Raw genomic sequence first — 14,459 nt, 5'->3', positions numbered from 1 at the left:
TCGTTTTTGCTGCTAGTGTTAACCCTTTGCACTCGAACAATTTGAATTCTAAAATCAAGATATTTGTTTCAACCCACATCATTTTTGTACTACATAATCTTTTTTACATTGAGCACATCAAATTGAACCTGTTTTCTTATATATATATATATATATAACAGTTGAGCTTTTTACAATTTATAGAATATAGACAAATTTAATAATGTTAAAACTGTTTCGTATAATGGTACGGCAATTTTTAGTGGCGCCTCAGACTCTCCATTCGAGTGCAAAGGGTTAAGACTGCGAGAAAGCGCAAAGACAAGAACTACAGAGACCAGTGAATTTCTCTAAAAGGGGACGAACACTCACCCCATCCTTCTGGTCTCTGTTGAAGGCACCATGGAGATATTCTAATGAGACGTCATCGTTCTCGTTCAGCCATTGCATGACAAACGGCTCGAACCACGACGGGTATTCCGGCACGGCTGCCTTGAGCGTCGGCACATCTTCCACGTACTTGGTGTACAACCACTTGACCTTGAAGTGAAGATTCATGTAGGCCGAGGACTTGCAGAGCCTGTGCTGCTCGTGCTCCTCCAGCGCGTACTTCATGTCCACCGCGAACAATGACCACATAGTGGCCGCTGACAATTGGCCAATGTTCAACTCCTGTGGGAATTGATTTAGAACAGGCGCGTAGCTGTTCTTGTCCTCCTCGATCACCGAGACGATCAACGCGATCAGCTTGTGCCAGAAATCGACGGATTCGAGCCGCGGCCCGTGATCCTCCTCTCTCTTCGAATCGATCGGATCAGCTTGGAACTCCCTGTTGTAGATATCGTAGCAATTCTCGAATAGAAACTGATAGGTCGAACGCAGACACGCCTTCACGCAATCCTTCACCACGGTGCTAGCCCGTGGCGGGCTCGACAACTCCTGGACCTTCATGCGGAAGAACGTGATGCTGGTCAACAAGTCTACCGTGCTCTTCAAGTCCATCAGCTTCTCCTGACTCGACGCCGGGAAATGGTTTCTGTACATCGACAGATCGATTCGCAGGGAGTTGTGCAACTGATCCAGTAATTTCACGAACTTCTCTTTCTGCAACAGGAGAAATCGGCCGTGAAGCAACGAATATGTATTTCGCTATCGGGTTTCCATAAATTACGGAAACGTTAAAATGCCCGGCCAGCCATCTCTCTTGCTTCGAGAACCATTTTCTTGTCAAAGCCGAGACAGAAAGGGGGTATCGTGCAAACACTATCATCAAACGTGATTAATCACGCGTGTCCATAGAATCCGGATGCAAGCTAATGGCGCCTGCGGGTAGGCAACCCACGCTGCATTGAAAATAATTCATACATTTATCTTGAAATGCTAAAGTTGTTAAACGTGAGATAAATTATTTTATTATGTAACGTGAAAAGATAGAAATCGTTTTGTTCCGGAAGGCGGAACGTCTTTTTCTGAATCAATTTTTCAAGCCATCGCGTAGCCGACAAATTTCCAAGTGGAAGGACAAGAGTTGAATTTTTCACAGCGCCAGTCTCATTTTAATTTCAACACGTAACCGACTTCTGTTGATAATTCAGCTGGTTGAGCCGCCATTGCTTATGGCCCGATAGCGGATCTTATTCCCAGAGGTGCTCGCGAAGGAAAAAGGATGTGGATTGTCCAGGATCGAGACAAACGATAGGAATCGAAACGGAGAAAGAATTAAAGTGGCTGATAATTAAATTTCGTTGTACAGAAGTCTACAGTATTTCCAGTTTAGAATACAGAATGTCCATTTATCCTCCCGTCCCTCTTTTATACTCCTGTACTTAATAGCCAAGAATTCATTTCTTTTCGAATTCGTTTAAGCTCGTTTCGCGAGTAACAAAGTCAGCTATTTTTTATGGGCGTCCCCCAGACGAATACCCCCCGAAAAGTCATGCATAATTCAAGAACGTTGAAAACAGTATCAGAATTCGTCCTGTTCGTTCCCGTAAAATTTATACGACAGTATTAACCCTTTCCGTTCGAACCGCTTCTTCTACGAACTTGTTTTTTTCCACTATCTGAATCCAAGAAGAATTGTTTGAACAACTGAAAAATTACCTAGGTTTAAACTGTAATCGCGTTCTAATAAGTTAAGTAAAATTTTTAATCTACAGATTTTGATCTATAATACCCAAGCCATTTGCTATCTCGCAAATAGTCTAAAGTATAATTAAAGTTTCCAGATACGTGTCAGCAGAAAACTTGGAAACACTAGGGAGCTGACGGAAGACATTGTTGTTTAATTAAATAAATCTGGCCAAGTTGGTGGATTCGCTCTCGGGAATTGTTGGACATCTCCCGGGGACCAGCCTACGACAATCGCGGCGAAAAAATCTTAATTAAAATCTTAATTACATCGGACGGTGTACGGGACCGCCTTGTCTCTCCAGTATTTCCAATTTCCAGCTTGAAAAAAATCTTAGCCGCGGAGAGAAGGTTGTTTGAGATAGAAGAAGGACGAGCCTAAAGGAGAGTTTCAAAATGAAATTGATAGCTAGAGCACGCGTGCTCTAAAGTTTCCTGATCAGCCAACGTGAACCGGCGCGGGAATAATGGATGGTTTAGGCTACTAGGAAATTGCAGGAGCATTTCTCAATCACAGCGTCCGCCGTTGTTCTCTCATTCGATCTGTCTCCCTCTCTCTGTCTCTTTTTCACTCCCTCATGAATAAACGTGGCCTTCAATGTTCGACTCCGAACTCACCCCGAAGTTACTGGCGGCGAATCTATCACTAGCTGAAACAGCGGAACTCGCGCTGGTATGCGCGTAGTATGCGTTTATATTCGCCAAAAGGGTCGACATCACCGCTGGCACACCAGGACAGAGGTACTTCGTTGAAAGGCAGTGGAAATGTCTGGAAAAATCACAAGATGTTGTTGGAATTGGTACTAGTCTGCGTCCACATTAAAGCAACTTCTTCAAGGGACACGCAACGCCAACTAAAAGTTGCTCATGCTGCTTCAGTAGACTAGACTGCGGGGTGTCTTATGCATTTATAGCTTTTGAAGATGTTCAAAAAATGCTAGAATATAAAATTCCACAGAATTCAGCACGATTTTCATTTATTTCAGAACTACATAGGCTGCTATCACTCTGAAAATAAGATTCTATTTGTTCCCACTTTCTTAAAATTTGTCTACAGAAATTAAAAATTGCAAAGACATCCGCAGTCTAGCTACTAGAGATACTATACTCTTGCTTCCAGAACTGTCGCCCGGCAAACAGTTACGGGGAGAACACGTAATAAGGCGGTAGACTCGTTTCCAGTATTGCAAGGCTGCGGGTTTCGCGTTCTCATTTCTCGATAATACAAACACGGGATTTTTCAGTAGTCAAAAACGCTAGATAAGAGATCGATCTAGGGCGCTATCTCCCTCAAAAGTCCTATTTTTTCGTTTGCGAGGCGTAATTTGCATTATTCGATAGCATGTAGCTACATGAAGATAGAACTTTCGAAGATAGTACTCTAGATCGATCTTGGGCGGCTTAGCTGGGGCGGCTGCAGATTGAAGTTTCGATCCTGTAGGATCAATGGTTCAAGAGTTATGCTTGCTTAAAGTTGAGCAATCTGCAGTGCTTTTGACAGGTAAGGGCGCCGCCATATTGGTTTATAGTGACGACGTGAGTCGCTTACCGAGTAGAACCCCCGCCAACCAACTCATCAATTGTTCTGCTCGGTAAGCGGCGCGCGACCATCACTACAAACCAATATGGCGGTGCCCTTACCTGTCAAAAACACTGCAGATTGCTCAACTTTAAGCAAGCATAACTCCTGAACCATTGATTCTACAGGATCGAAACTTTAACAAATTTATAAGAGAAAGAGGCACGAATTTTGAGACCGGTAAAGTAAATAGCAGCCTCGATCTTTTATCTAGCGTTTCTAACTACTGAAAAATCCCAGTTTCGTATTACATACTGAGAATTGAAAACGCGAATCCCGCACCCTTGCAATCCTGGAAAAAGGAGTCTACCCTCATAAGCATCGACTATAAATTCTGGGAAGGTACTCACGTCATTGCTTGGTAGATACTCTCGATGCCGTATCGCATCGCGAACTCGTCGACAAGTTCTTCACCGAGTGGGTCGAAGTACACCTTCCAAGCGTCGTCACCCTTCGCTTGAGGCAGCGCCACGACGCCACAGTTCTTCTCGCACAGACTATGGAAGAGATTCTCGTGTAGGCAGGTGTACTGGGTGTGATAAGGCGCGACCTTCTCTTCTCCTTTAATCTCTACGCTGATATGAAGCCTGATTGCGCCGGACACTGCGCTCTTGTCCGTTCTCTTCTCCAAATTGTACCAGACGTCCATCTCGCCGCTGAGCGTTCTCACTTCGATGATGGTCTGCCCAAGGAAGTCGTCGCTTTCTCTTGTGAGCTTCTGCCGGAGCTTCGACTTCAGATCGTTGTCCTCGTCCCATACTCTCACTTTTATTCTGTCGGATGAGTTGTGGCACTCGCTGGGAAACAGAACGTCAATGTCATTTATCAGTTCCGATTCTACGAATGTATTTATTGGGCACATAAATTATGAAAGCGGTCCAAGTCATATATTTTTTGTTTCGAGATATTTCAAGGAAAAGGATATCAACAGTAAATTAATTAATTATGGGGGCACGCGGTCGGTGTTGTAAATCTTGGCCCGAGTCGCCAACTTTATTGACCGTGCAATAAATAATAGACCGAAGTCTGCCAAACAGATGTTTTGCATGTCGTAAAATTAACAAGCACTATATCCTACGGCTCATTTTTCACAATGTCGTAAAAATTACATGGAATTGATTTAGTTTAAAATAAATACCACGTTTCTATTAGCTCGCTTTCTTGTCTGTCTGTCTGTTTGTTCGGTACAAATTTTGCAATTGATTTTAAACTAACTTCCCGATGAACTAGAGACTTGAAATTTTATTTTTGTTTAATTTTCACTTAAACCGCTTTCATAATTATGGGCACATCTATAAAAAGTTTAAATAGACCATTTCCTTCACTTTAAAAGAAAATGCTACAATAATCGTGACGTATAATTTTTTACACCCTTGTACAGTGGATGTACAAAGTATTCGTACACCTTTTAAAAGCTAATAACTTTTTTATAATTGTACCAAACGACCTGATTTTTTATAATCAATTATTGGTTTACGAAATGATGTGCAAAAAAGATTTTCCAGAAATTATAATTTACAAAGTTACATGCAAAAATAAAAAAGGCATTTTTTAAAACTTTTTTATTTGGGTCCTTAATGAGAATTTAAAATATACATTTTGTACTAACGTAGATCTACAAAATGAAAAAGAATATACCAAATAAAAAGTTTTAAAAAATCCTTTTTTTATTTTTGCACGTAACCTTGTAAATTATAATTTTTGGAAAATCTTTCTCGCTTATAATTTCGTAAACCAATGCTTCTAATTGATTATAAAAAATCAGGTCGTTTGGTACGATTATGAAAAAGTTATTAGTTTTTAAAAGATGTACGAATACTTTGTACACCCACTGTATCAATTCTCCTCGGTGTCCTCAAACGCAAGTATCATTTCAATCTTTCCGTACCCACTACGTCCGGCATTAATTTGCATAGTTGTTAGAATTTCTCGTGATTGGAATGTTGCGCGAGAATCTGAGCAATCACGGTACACGTAAACTGAAAATTAATTTTCCTTTCGACCGTTCCGTCTCCCTCGCCGTACACAGTAGGAACGTATTTCTCGGATTGGCGGAATAGTAATTGAATTACTCACAAGTAGAACTTCTCGTTCCAAACCGGATTCAATTCCTTCGGCATCGTTGTGGTGCGCTTCTTCACTTTCCCGACTTGGACCGTCACGTAAGGATCAGACGTGCCGCTCTTGTCTTTGGCGATCAGTCCCTGGGCGCATTTCACTGTGGAAGCGAGAATCGATGGTTAGTTAATTACCTTGCGTCCATTTGCCTGACACGGGACGCGATCTCAAAGCAATATTGAATTTCCCCGAATTACACTTCTCTAATCCTCCTCCACATCAATTTCCATCCGTTCCCGTATTCACCAGGGAAATCGATACAAATACTTTAACGCTATTCATCGTTCTGATGAGAAAAACGCCGCCTGTTGCCACAATCAAGAAGGGGAACGCGAAGCGTGCTGATTCAACACCTTGGATCTATTACCTGGCCTTGGATTCTTGTTGGTTTCGTGCGTTAACCCTGGAACTGCACTGTTGGATCTCGGAAACCCAGAGCGTCATTAATAGACTGCGGATCTTTGTGCAAAATAAAAATATTCTGCATAAATCGTGGGAAGCAGGAATAAAATAAAAAACAACATTACAATATTCTTGAATTTTTCTAATCTATTACTGTTTTATGTTTCGCCCAACTAATTTCTTTATAAATGTATAAAGATCCGCAGTCTAGTCATTAACTATAATGTGACATGCGCACGAGTGGCTTCTTATCTTTCACTTTCATGAATTATAACTCTTTGTAAAATAACAAATCATGATTGAATTTTTTTTCTACGCATTCTATTAAGATTAACTATTCTCCCAAAACTATTAAATATTCTGCTTCGTTTTCTAAAAAAGAACTTTGGCTTTCCGAGACCCGAGCGTGATGTTCCAGGGTTAATATTATTGTTACCGTGAAAAACGAACGAGTTGAACAGTGTTCGTTGTCACAGAGGACATTTGAGGACTTTACCCGACTCAAAATTAGTACCTTTCTCCTACGAATTATGATGTATTTGGTATGGGATCCAGTAGATTTGTACCCGGCGCGGATGCAGATCGAAATTTCGATCCTCTACGATCAATAGTTGAGGAGCTATGGTCGCGTAAGTTGAGCATTTTTGACAGGTAAGGGCGCCGCCATATTGGTTTGTAGTGACGACCGCAAGCCGCTTATCTTGCTGCCCCCGCCCCCAATCTAATCACCAACCAACGAACACCTAGCGGCTCTGTTCGGTAAGTGGCTCGCGGTCGTCACTACAATCCAATATGGCGGCGCCCCTACCTGTCAAAAACACTGCAGATTGCTCAACTTTAAGCAAGTAAAACTCCTGAACCATTGATCCTACAGGATCGAAACTTCGATCTGGATCCGCGCCGGGTACAAATCTACTGGATTACATACCAAATACATCATAATTTATAGGAGAAAGGCACAAATTTTGAGTCCGGTAAAGTAAAGAGCAGCTTAGTTGACTGCAAAGGATTTGAGAAATGTGTCCACAGAATATTCGAGCAATTTAAACGATTCGAAGCAGTCGTTCGAATAGCGAGCCGGAGGTCGTTCGAGGCAGCAATGTCCGAACGGGATCCAGCGAAAGAGCAATAAAATCAGAAGGCTGACGCACATAACCGACATTGCTCGTGAGGATTACGGGGTAGAGGCATGTTTAAGAAGCCTCCCCCGAGTTAAAACACGTTACGACCCATTCCAGCGGCTCGATTCGCTCGGGAACCGTTCGAATGATCGGTCAGGGATGAGGGTTACGAGTTTCGAAACTGGGCCGCACCTCTACCGTCGACCACTGAAACTTTTAGTGGAACTGCACGTGTCGACCCAGCGTAAACACATGCTCGTGTAGACAATCCACGAGAGCTTGTGTTCTACCGTTGAGTCTACACAAGGTGCCCCCGGGATACGGGAATTCTTGAAGTTAATCGGAAACGTAGGATGAAACTCGTGTCTCCGAGGGAGCGAGTAGAACGTGTACGCAACGCACAGACGCGTCACGGTGTTCTCTCCGTAACCGTCGCGAAGATCTCCGCCGAAACTGCGAAAATTTTATCCCCATAATAATAAAATTACAGTAGCACCTCGATTACCCGGATCTCGACTATTAACAAACATGCAATCTAAATATGATTACATTATTAAGGGAAATAAATTTTCAAAAGCAACAAATTTAATAAATTTTTTAATGTTTTCGGCGCAGCGGTTCGATCGTTTATTACGAATTATAAAGCAACTTTGCTAATTGTCAAACAAAATCAACGTTTCAATGCCAGTTTGGATCTTTTTCAAGATTTATTTGAATCGCGTCTGTAAATTAAATATGTTGTTGTAATTTTGGAAAAAAACAGAAATATTAAATGATTGATTGTAAGAAAAAATTTACGATAAATTTATTTTGGAATGTGATGTACATTTTAATTATGTCCCTCGGGTCTCGATTGTCCTACTGTATCTTATATAATTTTTGTGTGTCAACTTTTATGATTTTACGATTATAAGAAAGGAGAAGAATGTACCACCTCTCCTACAACTGTGACTTCTACAACGTTACGGAGAGAACACTGTAATCAATTCTCTACTTCCTTGAACGTGGAGATTAAATAAAGCGAATCTCTGATTTCTGATGAATTTACTTTAAAAGTGATCGAACTCGTTTAATCAGCAGCTTCGCGTTCGCGTCCTTGGGTAATGGGCAACAGGCGAGCCGTTCGTTGTGAACGATGTTTACCTTCAGTTCGGCGAGGCATGAAAAAATTCCAGCAATTAAATAGTATCCGCGTAAACAACACCGAACACCGGAAAAAACATTTTCCATCGTGATCCGCGCTTGTAATCGACCGATCAAACCCTTTCTTTTTCCCTCGCGCTTTAATTAGTTTCTTACGAAATGGGGGCAAAAAGTCGGGGCACTGTTATCCGAGAAACGAAACTTGGGTTTTTGGGAGAGTGTCCGAGAGTACATCGTATACACTGAATCGAGTGACAGATCAAAAAGTTTGGAACCGCATTCGTGTACATTTAACCACTTCTATTATCGGACGATCATACCGATAGGCTCATGCACATCTAACAGTGTAACAACCATCGAACTGAGCACTCAGAGGTCAGGTTTCTTGGCAGCCACCTCGTAAGCGTGCAGAAGCTCGGCGTGAGTCGTGTGGGTTAGGTACATTTAGACGACTATGGTCTGGCTCAGCGTAGCAACTTCGGAGAACGAGAGAGAATAATAAACCGGATGTGCAACCCTCCCCCTCAAGAATTTAAGCACTAATAATAGACGCTGTGATTAAGGAAACTTCGCCGCGAACGGTCTCACCCCCGCTAAATAATTAAAACAACCCGCCCTTGTCTTAAGCTCCAGATGGTATCGAGACAGATTGGCGTATTTAATGGATAATGTTCCGTTTTCAAACATACATCAGCACAAAGACTCGCATTAATATTCGGACGCTCTAAAACAGACGATAACTTTTTTAATATTGTACTAAACTTAGGATGACGTCCATAAATTATGACAAAAAAAAATGATGATTGTCAGAGGGATTTTTGGCGACTCGAAAAAAAATTTATTACCATTTGAATGTCACTTTCTACCTTACGGACAATTTTTTTTACGGTTAGGCTGGGTTGGGTCTGGACGACCCACACATCCACCCAGTGTTTCTGAGAAGAAACGGCTGACGACTGTGGATAACCCGAAAAGTTTATTTTAAGAGCCAGTGGAAATGACATTAGTCCGAGTTAGGTTTGGCTAGATAACTGAAGTTGTTGTTAATCTGGAAGTGGAGTTAGTTTAATAATAAACCGTGGGATATTTTTTGAATAGAAAGGTGTGGGTTAGGTCTGGCTAGGGGTTTGTGCGCGAAACGAATTAATTGAATTAGTTACAGAGGCATGAAGTGAGTGACATTAAAATGGTAAACAATTTTTTGTCGAGTCGCCAAAATCCTTCCGACAATCATCGACGATTCTGAGCAAGGACGTCTTCGGAAGTTTAGCCACAAGCCCACATAAAAAAGCTGTAAAATGCAACGTTTAGTATCTGAAAAAAAAGTTCAAATCGTATAATACTCGGACATTGATGCGAGTCACTGTATAATTTATTTTATTACCGAACGATATCCAATTTTCAAATGTTGCACACGTAACTAAAAAGTTCTTCTTGATTCGGACGAAAATCGTAGACTGAAATGTACACGACATTTAAATGAGAGAGCGTTCACCTGCACTTAAATTACCTTCCTTGTTGTTTATAGTAACTTTCGTTTGATGTATGGTCGAGTAAACTAGCTAAAATCAAACTTTCCCGGTTCGAGGTCTCCGGTAGTCCCTACACTGAATCGGACCGTAGCGTAAAGTGACGGACAGATACAGAATAAGTATACTTTCACAGACACATATATATATAGAACACATATTATATAGATTCGACGTGAACGTGCTGCGATTCGGACAGAGACGGACAGACACACATGCCCATGCTACTAACTCCTTTTTGTTTCGCACCGCCGATTGCAGCGGGGACGATCGCCGGTGCTTCCCGTCCTCGACGAGCGTCGATCTCGGTACCTAATCTCAATTGATCATCGAGTGGTGGCCGTATTAAATCCACTTGAAAAATGCCGACAGTTTGTGCGTGTGCGTGTGTGTTTGCGTAGAAGATCGTTGTATTATCCGATCGGGTGTTCTTACCGCGAGAGATCGCGATCGATATGGCGTCTGTATGTGTGTCGATCGTTTTAAACTGCGCTCTTCGGTGTCGTGTGTTGTTCACTCGTTTCAATTAGACGACGTGTGTCTGACGCGAAATCGTTTTAACTAACGGAGGGGGGACGTCTCTTCTTTCTAAATTGAATATGTTCTACGAGGGAGAAAGAAATACTCTATAGAAACTTGCTACGGGGTATCGCAACGGAGGGTACACAAGGGCAAATGTTGCGGTGCAAACAAACTCGAAGAATTTTCCTGTTGACCGTCAGGCTTTCGCTACCGGTAAAGTTTCAAATGTTGCTGCTCCGCGGAACACGGCTCTGTTCACCACCGAACAAATTCTTTAACTTCTTGAGGCGTGAGAGAGAAGGAAAACTAGCGGCCCTGGTTAGAGGGGCCCTGCTAAGTCTTAGGACACCTTTGGTTTTTAGTAAAACTGGCATCTCGTATCGATTATGAACCTTTAACTGTATTACAGTAAATCCTCTATAGACGCAAAAAGGCTATACACTGTAGTAATCTGATCTCGGCTCGGGTATATGGTTGTGAACCACTATTAATGCGATGCGGAGAGTCGCGGTCGCCCGCACAGTTCCAAGGCCCGTGTGTCCTCACAATGAGAAAAATTATGGGATGAAATAGGTAGGCAGGTACGAAATTTTTGCTCGAAAACACATTTGTGGAATATTCTGGAACGAGAATGGAATAATATAACAACAGAAAGTATGAAAAAATTGTGAAAACTGCAAGAAAGAAACGAGTGGCGGATTCTTCGATGAAAAGAGAATACAAATATTTCTTTACTTCTTGGTAAGATTTTTGATATACGAGCGCAGCATCCTTTCCTCGACATGTAAACGTTTAACTAAGGAATTTGTTCGCATCCTTCAGCGCGATTATTTCATTTTTACAGAGTCGAATACAAACATGATCGCTGTCCTAAGACTTATGTATGAGCGGGAATGTATGTTATTAATTTTTGTTCGTTGATCGAATTGATACAATAATAAAAAAATATATACTGAACGGAGGCGTTCCGCGTACGAGCTGATAGTGTAAATCGGCGTTTATGCGACGAACGGTATTCCCTTTCTATAGTCGCCGGGTGGGATATTAGAGACGCAATTATAGTTGTTGGAGGACGTCGTTTAACGATCGTTTCAACTAGCAGCCTGTCTTTTGTGTGATTTCTGTGACACGTTTACCGGTATTCCACCTTCCCGTCGTTGATAAGAGTGAACCAGCTGTTGTCTATTGTCAACTAACGTCGTGATATAGTGGGGACAGCTATGCGATCGTAAGGAGGTCGACTAAACACGATTACAGCGAGGGAATACCGCGCTAGATCAATTTGCCTGGTCGCACGGTCCTGATTGCGTGGATAAAGTCTATGATAAATTGTTTACCATGGGAACTGGAAAAGACTCTATCACTCAACAGGTTGATACATATTCGAAAGTCTGCAGATTACTATCGAAACAATAAATGAGAATGTTTCGACGCAGACTGTTCACACACATGTCTCGAGAGGATTATTTATTGCTTCGAATTGCTTTTCCCAGATTACAATCGTAATAAATTCACTCAACGCAGCTTTGTTTTCCAGTTTTTCTGCCTATATCTCTAGAGGATATAAAATATTAAAGTTACCACGGAGTGTAAGCAGTTAATCTCAGTTGCGGAGTTCCTCATGAATATTTATCACTGATAAAGAGGCGTCCGTGCCGAAGCAACTTTCTTTGAAAACGAAGCTGCAAGCTAAAGAAAATAATTGTTTCTTTTTTGTCCGTGAAATCGATTCGTTTCTGTTTGCACCATAAATTTGCCTCGCTCCCCAGAGTTCGAATATACCAACAAATTTTAAGTTATTCCACGTGGAAATTGCGAAGAAAAACCTAGTTCGACCGTAATTACGGTTGTTGGTAATGGTAATGAATTCGCTCTGCGCTTCAGGGTCCAAGTTTCAGTCGGAGACTACATCAAATGTTATGCTCGAGCTACAGTAGCGTTGCAGCTGGTTGCCTCAATCAAATTTACAATTCGCCAACAGTTCAATTGATGGCTAACAAACCGGGCAACATGTACACAAGAATGTGCCCCAAGGCTGTGGTCAGGACCATTATAATGGTGTGGCGGAACTCTCCGGAATAATAAAGACACGGCCAGCGTTTCGAAGTTTAGATTAATCGTAACAGGTAACAATGGCTGCACGCGCGGTGGTCGCGAATGAAACTGAAATAACAATTGATAGTGTTAGCTTTACGAAAGGTGCCGAGATAGATAGAATTTCCACGAGAAACTCTAAAACAATATCACGTTTTTTGTAAGTCTCAACATTGAACCGCCGTGGAAATCTGTTGGTATATTTCGCAAATGATCTTCGTTGCGAAAGTAACGGGATAAAGTATAGTCAAACTATAAGTCGGTTCTAGTTCGCTAAAGACTAGATGAAGGTCTAAGTGGAAGAAAGTAGATAGTTTCTCTATTATCTATCGAAGAAAGAGATACTAAGTCTGCGGTGTTGTCGGATGGAATATACAATGAGTTATACTGATCGTGTTCAGTCTTGGATGAACAGTTATCAATTCGTCCACCTGTTCTTTCGGTGTTACCAATACAGATATGTCGCGCTCTTTCATTAATTTTAATGGAACAATCCGAGAAAAAAGTTGAAAAAGAGATGGATCAGACGCAAAGCTCCACAATGTAATTGTTGCATCAAAATAAAAAGTTGCAAAATTCAATATATGATTTCTCTTCTATTAGATTCGTCAAGGGAAGAAATAACATTCAATTCGGTTTCTATTTCTTGCGATCGATGCAGACTATTTTTATTTTGCACAAAGATCCGCAGTCTAATTAGTGTGTTATTCGAATATAAGAAAAATTATGAGAATTCTCGTGTACTCTGACATTTTCGTATTGAAATCCGGACTTGTCTCCCACTTTACCTCACGGACCGGTCACGTGACGGTAAAGAGAGAGGGGGCAACCGTGTTCCCCTCGATTTCTCCAATCTGGCGAGACGGGGGTTGCTCCTCGAATATCCGCGCGCCCGCAAGCCAGCTGCGAGTCGCAGTTAGTTGGCCGGGTCGTAGCGATTTTAATTTGCGCCCACTGAGTCAAGAGATTTGATTACTGGGGCGGAAGCGGAAGTAACGCCGACTGTTACCGTTCCACCCTCTCACCCAGATATCTCTCCCACTCGACCCTTCCGTCTAGAACCACCCCCCGACATCCTAGTTTCCCTCGATAGGGGCCTATTCGAAATTTCCGTCCACTCCAGTCCGGGAGCAAAGAAGTTGTTCCTGTAAATTCGGGAGCAGAGATGGTACTCGTTCGAATGGAAATCGTCCGATCTTTTAAATTATCCCACCCCCAGTTTCAAACGAACCGTTCACCGAACTAGTAGCTCAACTCTCTTAGATCATGTGCATCCAAGGGAGATATTGGTACAGTGAATCCAACAGAGTTTCATTTTCTCGCCTCCCTTTTAGAATCGCGTCGAATCGAAGAAACGATTGCAAGAATGATCTCTTTTCGGCGATTTTATTTCATGAAATTTATGTCAGCGAGAACGGAGATTCTTCTTATTCGGATTAAAAAGGAGGAACGCCGAGCAACGAAATTTGCGGAGCTTTGTGGACGAAGAATGTTCTCGTCGCTCTTTGTTCTGCATTTATCGTTTCCGAGGCTGCGAATTTAGAATGCCACGGCTCTTTTCTTATTTTCGTATTATTCAGCTCTCTCTCTTTCTCTCTTTGTCAGTAGTTTCTTTACTCCGACCCTCCGGTGTACCGAGTTTTTCGGGATTTCCATGCGTTCCTCGTTTTTCCTCGCAAGTAGTTTCCCAGTTTGCCATTTCACTTATTCCGTCCCTTTTCTGCTTTGCGCATCGTCGCCTCCTCTCTGTCGAGTCTTCCCGAACGCTTATCGAACCTTTTCGGCTCTGCAACTTCGGTACAATGGTTTCTCGATATTCGGAAGCTTGTTTACATTTATTTA

The 14,459-nt window shown here is 42.0% G+C and overlaps 1 protein-coding gene across 25 annotated transcripts in view; it reads right to left on the bottom strand.

Moving 5' to 3' along the window:
* Unc-13 (unc-13) overlaps positions 1 to 14,459 on the bottom strand; it is a 697,844-nt gene that overhangs the window by 15,338 nt on the left and 668,047 nt on the right. For all 25 annotated transcript variants that reach the window (XM_076431953.1, XM_076431956.1, XM_076431950.1 and 22 more), the window contains 4 exons: positions 5,765 to 5,906; positions 4,039 to 4,485; positions 2,728 to 2,878; positions 352 to 1,083 (listed from right to left, as the gene is read on the bottom strand). In XM_076431953.1, the coding sequence (XP_076288068.1) occupies positions 352 to 1,083; positions 2,728 to 2,878; positions 4,039 to 4,485; positions 5,765 to 5,906 (1,472 nt within the window). The remainder of the gene's footprint in view (positions 1 to 351; positions 1,084 to 2,727; positions 2,879 to 4,038; positions 4,486 to 5,764; positions 5,907 to 14,459) is intronic.

This window comes from Lasioglossum baleicum, chromosome 10 (assembly GCF_051020765.1).
Source record: "Lasioglossum baleicum chromosome 10, iyLasBale1, whole genome shotgun sequence".
NCBI classification, from domain to species: domain Eukaryota; kingdom Metazoa; phylum Arthropoda; class Insecta; order Hymenoptera; family Halictidae; genus Lasioglossum; species Lasioglossum baleicum.
The sequence above is the reverse complement of the archived record's forward strand: the minus strand, read 5'-3'. Positions and strand labels throughout refer to the sequence as shown.